Below are 11,939 nucleotides of genomic sequence, written 5' to 3'. Positions count from 1 at the left end.
CGGAGGAAATAACGACAGTGCTCGGAACCAATGACAGCCGTCGCAGGGTACAACACATATGAAGGCTATTTAAAATCAGTTTGTTGTACTCAAAAACACATGACCATTGTTGATGCTTATAAAACACACTTCAAACAGTTTTTCTCTGAATACTACAATGCAGATTTGAACAATTTAAAAATTAACAGATAAAGACCGATTTGGCATTACAGCGACATCTAAGCCATAAAAGCAGCTTCATTAGTAAGAATAGCTGTAGGAAACAGAGAAACGATATAACTCCATATGATGAATCTAATGGTTTAAATAATAATTTGAGCTATTTGGTCACGACTGAGTTTCATACACCTGATAATATCCAGTCTCATCATAGGTACAATATGTCCTACATCCCTCGCACTTTAAAGACACTTCAAATCAAACCAAAGCTGTGGTGTTTGGAGCAGACGTTTGGCACATCCAATGAGCCTCATTTAACCATAACGATTAGTCTATAAAACTTTTCTTACAAACCAAAAAGCACATTTTAGGCAAATCTTAACGAGGAAACACTACTTGGAACCGAGTTACAAAATACAGATGACACTAAACACCCAGCAACTAGAATTAGGCACATAACACAACAAACTAAATGTTTTGCTTTTAGACAGTTATTTTGCGTTTAAACAATTATTTCCCCTTTAATCCGTTCTTTACCTTAGATATCATTAGTTTGGGGATTTTCACAAGTTGCTCCCGCATGTTGCATGCAGGTCGTGGCTGTTGTAATAAAATTCAACACTTTCGTATTGTGAAAGAAAATCGTACTTTCTCCCAGAAACCTGTTGCTTATTATTGGACTGCGTCAGATAATTAATATGATAATAATAATTATCATGTTAAATAACAATATTTAATGTCACTGTTGTGTGAATAAAACGATGATTATCACACTTCGGGCCACCAGGTGGCACTTAAAAGCTGTTTGCTAACCGCCAAAACATCAGAAGAAGAAGAAGAAGATGAAGAAGAAGAAGAAAAGGAAGAAAAAAAAAAAAAATCAAGGCGAGTTTTACTCGCGGGAAAAATGGCGGAAATGTGTGGTTTTTCAGGTTGTTAACATTAAGCAACTCAAAACATTTGATCATAAGCTTCATCCTGTGCTTGTGTACATACGTGAGTATATACTTCAAGTGCGCTTGTTACATTTTATAAGTTGTATTTGTCCACGCTTGCTTTTGATTGTGTTGTCGAAAGAGTTTATTGGTCGTCTCCTTCCTGTTGAACACTTGCGTGTTGTCGAAAGAGTTTATTGGTCGTCTCCTTCCTGTTGAACACTTAACCTAGCCGAAACTTAAATAACGTTAATGGTGTATGTTCTTTCTACTGTCATTGCTTCGCTGTTGTGTCGATTCTCCTTTAATACTTAAGAACACTGGCAGATCACTTGTCCTTGCTTATCGCTGTAGAAACCCCTCGGTGGTGCTGTGATAGGAGTAGCAACAGCGGGGCATTTTGTACCCTGAGCAGTGCATAATTGTGTGTTTTCGGTCCTTCTGTGTCTCAGCTGCTCTCGTGTGTAAGGCCCAGGGTTTCATAAGAAGGCAAGATACAAGCGCTTATTTATCACAGTCAGTGTTCCAACAGGGTTACTGCAGTGTAGTGCATCCAGCGATATTATCCATAATTACCTGTTATTTACCTCCTCAGATTCAGTTACCTCGCCTATGTCTGACCTCATGCACAAGCAAGTTGTCACTGAAGAATCCCCCATCACGTCTTCACTGTAGTAACTGTGCGGTCATCTTCAGAAAGCTCAACAGAGTGTGTTGCTTTGATGCAGATACTGCTGTAACCGATGCTGGTTTAAATCACCCTGGAACTGAGAAAGTCACTGACAGAAACCGCAGTTCAGGATTTGTTATGCCAGCACTGTGATTTTAAAGCTTGTATTTGGGACATTTAAATGAACATGAGAAACAGTGTCAGAAAAAAGTCAGTCAACAGTTAAGGAAATCTAAGTATTTCAGAAAGCCCAGAGACCGGTTATGTCTACCACAAACACTAAATGGACACTGAACTCAGCAAATGATCTCAAAACATATAAGAGGCCATCACAAGGCACCATCACCCAGTACTTTCCAGCATCATCTGGCTCAAACGGGGACCACCCAGGGACATTATCTGATGACACCAAAGGAACCCTCACTTTGACAGAATCTCCCTCAAGTTCCAGCCCTCAAAGAGGTGATGTGTTTAAAGTCACTGCAAATCCTAAGACTGATATCTCCAGAAGAATTTCTGACCGTTTTTTACTAAATGACCACCTTTTAATTTCAAAGGAAGAATTCGGTCAGTGTGTTCCTAACAACACTGGCAAGAGAACCATTAACAAAAGCTCAATCAGTTATCCTGTCAAAAGAGCAAAACCAGACAAGGAAGACACAAAGTTCCCAGAGAAAACAGACTCAAATGGAGAGCAACCATCAAGCATCAAAGAGTTTTCCTTTGTGGTTAGTGAAGATGAAGACGAAAGTAAGGCTAATCTTGTTCATGGGGACACAGAAATCCCAACAGTGTATTTCTGTAAGCACTGTGACTACAGTGATGTGACTGTCACACACGTGTCTACCCATTATCAGAACCACCACCCTTATATTCAGTATAACACTGTCTACATTCAGGATCCAAGTGATCAGAGCGCTACCTTTCGTTGCCTGGAGTGTCCAGTTGAGTTTTTACATGTAGCTGACCTCAAGATACACTATAAAGAAAATCATCCAGGGGCCCCAGATGTATTTGCAAAACAGTCACATGAACTCTGTTTGGTTTTCAAATGTTTTGTGTGTCCATTTATCACTGATGAATTGGACACTTTGAAGAATCATTACAAGGAAATTCACCCAACACATAAAGTGGATAGTTCCTTGTTCTACTGCAGATATTCAGCAAACAGATGCAAAGAGGGATCATCTCTACTGAATATATGTGAAAACACACCCAGCCCGGAAAACTTGGAAGGGATTTCTCCTGAGAGACTCCATACTCCACATAAGGACGTCGCACCTCAATGCCCCACCTCTAAAGGTGCAGATGTAGCTTTGTATCAGTGCAGCAATTGTAGGTTCAGCCACAAGTCACTTGTTGTTATGCATGTCCACTATCAAAAAAGCCACCCAGATCAAGCGGTCACAATAGACAAAATCAAAAAGTCTGATCATGTCAAATTGTTGATATCCCAGATGATGCCAGAAATGACTCAAGAGCCTAAGACAATAATTGAAGACTATACACTTCAAGCAAACACATCAGAATCTTCTAAAAAAGCAGAAGATACACCTGAGCTGTCAGTGCAAAAGACTCCTGTGCGTTCGAAGCACACAGAAGATTCTCAGACTTATTCAGAGTCTCCCATAATTAAGAAATCAGAATCTGCGGAGGACAGAATCAAAACAAAAAAGTCACCAACCAGCAGAATGTCGGCAGGAATGGACAAGTTATCATCCAGCTCACCAAATAAAATGTTTTACTGTCAGTTTTGCAGTTATTCAAATAGCAACATCAGAAGCGTTGTTGGTCATCATAACGCAAAACATTCTCTGAATGGAGCAGTAGGTATTCAAGAGATCGTGCACTACAGTGCCAAGTTGCAAAAATGTCAAGGTGACCCTGAGACCTCAGAAAGTACGTCTTCTGCTTCTAGAACTAGTAACCAAGTTGAGGTATGGAGAAAAAATGAACTTCAGCGTGAAAAAGATGAAGCACATGCTTCTGGGGCAAGATTTAATGCTTATGAATGTGCAGAAAACTTGTTTTACTGCCAAAAGTGTAACTTTGGAAATCCAACAATAAAAGGAATAGTGAACCATCAAACTCAAATTCACCATCACATTAATTTCAGCCGTGAAAGTATTATTGAACATACAGCTTTAATTCATGCTGAAATTGAAAAATCAAAAACTCAAACCAAGGCATTTTCCTTTGCAACTCATCTACCTCTGCCGTTTTTGAATGAAGGTGATGAAAATATGTTTTTCTGCCACTTTTGCAACTATAGGCAAAGTTCTGTGAATGCAGTTCTGAAGCATTACTTCAAAAGACACCGTGGATATGAGGTCAAGTCGGAACAAATCCATTTGTATACTTCTGTGGTTCTTGAACAGACACAGAAATTGCATCTAAATACAGCCAAACAGCAAGAAGTCAGTTGTGCAACACTTGGAAAAAAGGAAAAAGTAAAAAACTTTAACAAAAGCTTTGCAGCGTCACCCTCACTGAGAGCCCTAACCCTTCAATGTCACAGATGCTCATATGCCACTCGATTTGTCTGCTTGTTGAGACGACACATGTGGAAAGCCCACAGAGCAAATCGCTCAGTCAATGAAGTTTTAAGAGGGTGTTTTAATCAGGGAGCTCTACAAACAGGATATCATTGTGACTGGTGTGTTTTCTCACACACAAATGCAGCAGTACTCTATGAGCATTACAGGGAACAACACCCAGGACGTAAAATAAGCCTCAAGTACATATCTACTCAGTTATATGTTGGTCCTGACGCATCAAAAAAGAAGAAACCTCAAGTACAGCACACCTATGATACTGACAGCAATGGCAGTGAGGGTAACTTATCATCGCAAAGATCTGGGCAGAATGAAAGTAGGGTATACTCATGCAAAGCATGTCCATTTAAAGGTAATTCGATGTCAGATATCACATGCCACTACCGTGCTGTTCATCCTTGGTCTGTGAAAGAAGATGGCTCGGTTCTGGATGTCATCAAGAGCAAAAAGTTAAGTGCTAACAGCCAGTGGGAAGATCAGAATGAAATACCTGCATCATTTGATAGTTACCAAGTGCCTCTTGAATATGACACGTTACCTGATGCATCTCATGAAGAAACGACATCTCCCACCATGCTCAAGTGCCCTTACTGTCCTGCAAACTTTCATAACCAGCACGGACTCAGCACTCACTGCGGGATGAAACATCCACAAGCTGTAACTGAAAATGTGAATGCACAGAAAGAGCAGCAAATACAGATCCAAAAACATCTGCATGTCTTTCAGTGTCCATATTGTGCCTATGTCAATACCAGTTATCAAGGGATTCGCACTCACTGCCAGATGAAGCATCCTGCCTTTGTGTCCAGGGCAGAAAGTCTTCACGTGGATGGAACACATTTACATAGTTTGGATGATTGTGTGAAACAAAAAGGTTCTGATGGCACGGTGAGACTCAGTGGGTACATATGTAAAACCTGCTCACAAATCTTTGCAACGCTGGAGAAGCTGAACATGCACCGCAAGAAGAACCATAAGACAGACTCTGTGCCAAAAACACTCAAACCAGCTCCAAAGCCATCAGCTATGAGGAAAATACAACAGTATAAATGCCACAGCACCCAGGGATCAGTATCAAAGGCTTCCTTCTTACGGAAGAAAATATATGCAGTGATCAGGTGCCAGCAATGCAATTATCGGTGTAGCACGAAAATTGCTCTCAGCCGCCACTTGCATATTCACTACAGGAATGCATCTGTTTCAAATGTTAGTGAGTATATATACAAGTGTGCCCTGTGTTCAAGGACATTTTATAGGAAAAAACATCTTGGAAGCCATTATACTAAAAAACATGGACAGGATGCCTTCCTAAAATACTATGCACCAGTATACGAGCAGATCCCTCAGAAGGTGGGGCCAACATCTTCGGAGTGCCATTCAACTCGGCAACAAGAAAACATTTCTGAGCCATGTCGGTCTAGCAAAATGACAGAAAAAAATGGAATATTAGTTTACAAGTGTCCGAGTTGTCCCTATGTAAATGTTAGCTATCATGGAACTCTAACTCACTGCCAAATGAAGCATCCAGTCCTTGTAGCCAGGGCGGATGAACTTCAAACAGATGAAATAGCCGATTGTTCAGTTGGAAAAGGTTCTAATAAAAGAGGGTACATGTGTAAAAAATGTCAACAAATCTATGCATCCATTATAAAATTGAAACGCCACTGTGAGAGGGACCATGATGAGGATGGGCCTGCAGTTTCTGACTGTTCAGATGAAATTAAAACAAAGCCTGATTATAGCTTCCAGGGCTCAAAGTTGCAGACTGCCTCTTTAAAAAACAAAACTGGAGTGAACACCTCAGAAACAAACCTCAGTCAACCGTTGGGCACTGCTGAGACATGCCAGTCAGTTGCACTGTCAACACAAAACAAGGAAGCACGGTATGAATGCTGCATGTGTAGCTATACAGGACTGTGTCGAAAATACCTGTATTGTCACTACAAAAACGCACACAAATTGGATGGACTTAGCACATGCAAGTTGTTGGAGAAGTATTATAAACGTAAACGCAGAAAGACCAGCGACCTACCTAGCACAGAATCTGAAGAAAATACAGATGTCAAATGTAAGAACTGCCCAAATTTACTATTTAACTCACTTCAGCTACTTATTGCTCACTATGGAACCTTTCACCGCTCAGAATGCAAACTGGACTTTACTGTGGTGTCAAAAGCATCAAAGAGGAGCACAGGAGTTTACAAATGTGCACACTGCAAGAAACAAATATATGGAGTTAAAAAACTGTCTTGTCACTTGGACCGCCATATAGCAAGATGGAACAGAAGATTCAAGGCTGGAGAGAAAAAGGCAGCATTTGTCTTTACATCGCCAGAGGCCAAACCCATCAAAGTAAGTTGACTATCTATAGACCCTAAGGTGATGGTTTATTAGGTACTCTGAGCTAAAACTGGTGCAATCTAACATTCCTGCAACAAACTTATCTTTCATGAAGGTGAAGGTTAGCTTTTGTTACAACTGTTAGAGAGGTGCTTATTCAACTACTGAAGGGACTGTTTATTGTAGGCCATTTTTTTTTAGCTTTGTGTACTTAAATTAGTAATTTACACTCTTGTTTTTTGAGTTGAAGTTTGTTGACCATTGTTGTGCTTAATTTTCAGCTCTGTAAGCAAAATGAACTGCTAATGCTAGACAATGTGACAGAGCTGGCTCAGTGGGATGTGACACCAGCAGAGACCTTCACTCTGCCACCAGCTCCTGGGTTGTTGCCTTCAAAATTCAGTGATACGGAGCAACCAGAGCTGCAATCAAGAAAAGACGAGCACATTTGTGAGCAGTGTGGGCGAACATTCAAGTCACTGAAAGGTTTGCGTTCACATGAGCGCAGCCATGCAGCCGTGGCGGCCATCAAGAAACTGGACAATCTGCCTACCTCAGCACTAAAGTACAAGTAAGAAGTTTTTTTTTTTTTTTGTTTTGTTTTTTTTTTTTTTTTTAAAAGAGTTATGACCAAAAGAAAAAGTCATCAGAGAGTTACACACCATTTAGATGTGTGCTTAATACTTACATTTGTAGTGCAAGCTCTTCAAAAGAGAAATCGCAGATTTATTCATTTCATTCAACATTACTTACGATACGTTTGTGCTAGCAGTTACATGTATGAACTGCAAATATCTCATGTCCTTCATATACAAAACAATGTTTTTGGGTATTGATGAGGTAATTGTGGTTGTATCTGACTGAATATGTTTTTTGCCTTTATCTCAACAGTATTAACAAATATGTCCTCTACAAAGCTGGGATTACAAGGCCTTTTTTATGTCGTTTCTGTTGTTATCGGACAACTGTCATGGGCTTATGGAGGAGTCATTTTATGAAAAAACACAGAGGTGAGTGATCTGTGCGACCACTACTATTCATACTGATAATGCTATAATGTGTCATTTATTCTTTCTTTACCTGCTGACATGTTTGACCCCAGTGAATATTTTTTTTATCCCACTGTTTGCAGGTTGATCAATATATGGCACATTTTTAGAATAATAATAATACTCAGCTGCCCTCTTTAAGTTGATTCTATTTAATAATACTATCCTAAAATAAATGCTGCCTGCAGGAGAGTATAAAAATCATCTGCTTTACTATGAATATTTCACAGAATATTTTTTTTTCCATTCCATGTGCATACATGCTGCTCCTGAATGCCCAGAGGTCATTATGGGTGCTGCTGAGAGTGACAGTCAAGATGAGAGTGTTCGGTGGATCAATAAGGAACCAGCTATTTTAACAGAGGAAATGAACAGTTTACCCGAACCTGATGAAAAACTTGAAATGAGTGAAAGCAAGTCTATTCTGATTATGTTTTATAAATGAAAATCTAACTTTACATTACCGATCATATTGACATACTGGTTTGTTATACATTGACAGAATCACTGTACTTGGAACCCCCAGATGTGCAGCGGCAATTGAACCAGTTCAGCTGGATGACACAGACGAGTTTCTCATCTAAAGCAAACCTGCAAGAAACTGTCTTACCTGAGAGCAGTCTGCTTTACTGTGAGATCTGTAGTTTCAGCTCTGAGCACCTGTCTAGTTTACGACGACACTACCAAAACCGCCATGGCAAGAGGATGCTAAGGTGTAAAGATTGTGACTTTATCACTGGTACAAGGTAAAAATGCTGTTAAAACTCTGATTGTCATTGTTCTGTTTATATGGCGATAAATCTGAAGTCTTTTCTTCAATATGACTAAAAACATATAAATTTTAAAAAGAGATTATGAGCACTTGTGATTGTCGTTATTCTGTCACTAACTAATTTTTGCAAATCAAAGGCATAATGCCTAAAGTAATGTACATGTCTTAGATGCCATATTTTTTTTGTTCTACTGTAGGAACTGTTGAGGACAAAAACGTCAGGCATTCAAATACATAATTTATAGATCTTCATTGATGTGCTGAAGATGTAGTGAAAATCAAATATACAAACCTTTCAAGTTACAGTGAACAGTTCACTGCATTGTCTCATTGACATTACTCTTTTATTTAAGATATTTGTTTCAGCAAAAGTCAACATTCTCCACATCTTGTACCTCATATACTTTTTCATCACTTGTTTCTCCTGCCTTTTAATAGGAAAACTTTGGAAATGCACATGGAATCTGGTCATTCTACCTGCCAGTCAGAACCTACTCATGAGAAAGGCCTCCGCTGCCCCTTTTGCCTCTACCAGACCAAGAACAAGAACAGCATGATTGATCACATTATCTTGCATCGTGGTAGGTTAGCTGCTTGACAGGATTCAATATTCCAACTCCCTCATATTCTAATGTCATGTTTATGGTTTTTGTTTTGTTTTTTTCCAGAAAAACGTGTTGTGCCAATAGATGTGCGACGTCCGAAGCTGTCACGCTACCTTCAAGGCATCATCTTCAGGTGTCACAAATGTACTTTCTCAAGTGGCAGTGCTGAAAACCTGCATGTGCACATGATGAGGCACAATGATATAAAACCCTACAAGTGTCGGCTGTGCTACTTTGACTGCTCTCAGCTGAGTGACTTGGAGGCACACCTAAGTGATAAGCATCAGGTGAGGATTTGTCACTAGATCCCTCTATGCATAACTGGAATTCCTTTGTTTCTGAAGAAATAATACATTATTCCACTTTGGAAAAGTAAACAGAATCAAGGATTCTTTTTTATGTTCAGCAGCCTGGGACAGTATGGGATGCCAGTATCATAGCTTTGTTTTTATTTTCATTAGATATAAGAAACATCTATGAAGAACTTGATGTAGTGTCTTGTTCCACCACCATTCAAAAGAGATTCCTAAGTTAATTCAGTGGTTTCTGTGCCCTGTATTGTTTCCTGTGGTGGCAATGGACTATGTGGGTCCTTGTAAATTTGTTTTTTAGTTGTATTTTTTTTTTCTTTTGTGCAGGTTTTGAGAAATCATGAGCTTGTGGGTCAAGTCAGTCTTGATGAGCTAGAGGAATCTGGTAGGATGCCAGAAGCGGAACCATTATCAAACTCTGAGCACAACAACAGTGACTGTGGGGACATGGAAACAGAGGAGATGATTACAGACTGTAATGAAGTTCCACAGAACGCACTAGCTAAGAATATGGTAGAAAATACTGTCAGAGATAAAATGACACTGCAGATGAAAACAAATCAGAAGTATGATCAAGGTCCAGAAGGGGGTGTAGCGAAACACAGGCAAGAGAAGATCCAAGCACAGCACAAACTAAAACACGGTGTCGACAGCAGCATGCAGTTTACATCACAAACAGAGCAGGTAGCAGAAGGGAGCTCAACATGTAAAATACCTGAAAAAGCACAGGCCCACAAGCTACAAATTAAGACGCTTCAGCAAAGGATATTAAAGATTGAGGCTAGAGGAAATGATGCTATACCTCGTCATATCCCGGCGTTGGATGAAGATGGTGGAATCTGCAACATACAGGAGAAAGTAGATCAGGATGGAACAGTTAAGGTGGAGAAGAACATTGAGACCGATGTTGTAAATAATGTTCTAAGTGATAATCAGTTGCTGGATAAAAAGAGCAGCATCATTTTAGGCCACAGCCCTACGAATCATGCGAAAATGAAGCTAGTTTCACCATTTAAAGTCACCAACCACATGAGGGCAAATGACATCACGACTCGAAAGAGTTGGAAAGTTGAAAAGCAATTGCTAAATTTTACACCCAACTTAGGTGTCCCATTTACAAAATGCAAAGAGGAACAAGTGCACAAACAGAGAAACACTGAGGAGATAACAGAGCCTTATGGAGAAATGCCAGAACTCAAGAATGAATATCTCAAGGAGGACAAAGAATCAGAGATGATCACTGAACGTGTCAAGAACCAGTGCAAGGATAAGAAACAGGAGAGAGACGGGACAAAGGAGACTGACAAACCACATGTCCACAGAGGTGAGACCACAGTGCACTGAATCTAAATTGATCACAATGACTCAAAATAAATCCTAATTGTAGAAACAGAACAAGTGTTTGATTTCATAGTCAAGTGTAACACAAACTAGCATCATATTACATGCATTAAAATACCTGTATCCATTGCTTGTATATAAAGGTGCCTTTATACTGAAGCAGCAACATTATTGCTTGGGACTTTGTGTGAGATGGCATGTGACACCAACTTATCTTTATTCTTTTTTTTTTTTTATAGGTACATACGTAGCCGCGGATGTGGCGGCTGAAGCCCTGTGTCCATCAGTTGCACACAAGAAAAAGTATTCTTGTGAGTTTTGTGGAAGAAACCTGATGAACAGCTATGAACTCGAGCGTCACGTTTTGCGACATGGAATGTAATATTTTCTTTTTGTTGTGGAGCCAGTTTCCACTGTTCCTTTTCTATATATTGTATATTTGTGAACACCCTATTAAATGTTTGTTCTATGGATTTTAAACCTTTTTACAGATTACGCTGTTATGCTGGGATTTAATTTCTGAAATTCAATAATTAAAACTTTAAGAATGACTGTAGGGGCATTACTAAGATCTTATTTTTATTCAAGTTTAGTTTGTTTTAAGACTAATGGATATGCATGTTAATATGAAGTAATGTATAAATCACGGGTTACTACTGTAAAACATGCAAAAATCTTTGCGCTATCGTGAGTTCTTACATCAAAACTATATCATCCATACCAAGAAACCAAGTTTCCACCCACATCTAAAACTATTGAGATTGATTGTTGAGATGCTGGTGCTGCTTTCAGGTGCTATTGGCCGTTTGAAAACTTTACCTGACCAAGTGAATCATTTCACCAAGCACAAAAATGACAGTATTAGTTCTATGTGGAGAGAAAAGTCAGCTTATGGTCACTGTATGACCTTTGCACATATGTCATTTGTTTTAAATAAAGTGAAAGTGTTACCCCCTCAATTGATGTATCTTTTATTGTCATCCCGCCGCTGAGACATGTAAGCTAGGCCGCTGTGATTAAACACAACTTTACAACCGAGTTAATCAGGTTTAAATGGTTGTATTAATAAAAGAGACCTTGCAGAGGAAAGTAAGTAATAGTGTATGAATAAACTAAGTGGCTCCGACAAATCCGAAATGAGCGTAAAAGAAAATAGGAGCTTTCGAGGATGCCCTGAAGGCAGCATGTGGGTCTGGGCGTTA

The 11,939-nt window shown here is 39.4% G+C and overlaps 1 protein-coding gene across 1 annotated transcript; it reads left to right on the top strand.

Moving 5' to 3' along the window:
- Positions 1 to 1,019: 1,019 nt before the first annotated feature.
- Positions 1,020 to 11,696, top strand: LOC113138580 (zinc finger protein 462-like). Its single transcript, XM_026321118.1, has 10 exons — positions 1,020 to 1,155; positions 1,690 to 6,671; positions 6,941 to 7,230; positions 7,551 to 7,669; positions 7,990 to 8,121; positions 8,211 to 8,454; positions 8,919 to 9,061; positions 9,149 to 9,372; positions 9,724 to 10,720; positions 10,977 to 11,696. Exons 2-10 carry the CDS (start codon positions 2,028 to 2,030, stop codon positions 11,117 to 11,119), a joined length of 6,936 nt encoding a protein of 2,311 aa, XP_026176903.1. The 5' UTR covers positions 1,020 to 1,155; positions 1,690 to 2,027; the 3' UTR covers positions 11,120 to 11,696.
- The last annotated feature ends 243 nt before the right edge of the window (positions 11,697 to 11,939 follow it).

The sequence above is a fragment of the Mastacembelus armatus genome, chromosome 9, assembly GCF_900324485.2.
Source record: "Mastacembelus armatus chromosome 9, fMasArm1.2, whole genome shotgun sequence".
NCBI classification, from domain to species: Eukaryota; Metazoa; Chordata; class Actinopteri; order Synbranchiformes; family Mastacembelidae; genus Mastacembelus; species Mastacembelus armatus.
Note: the sequence above shows the minus strand (reverse complement) of the source record. Positions and strands in the feature narration are given on the sequence as shown.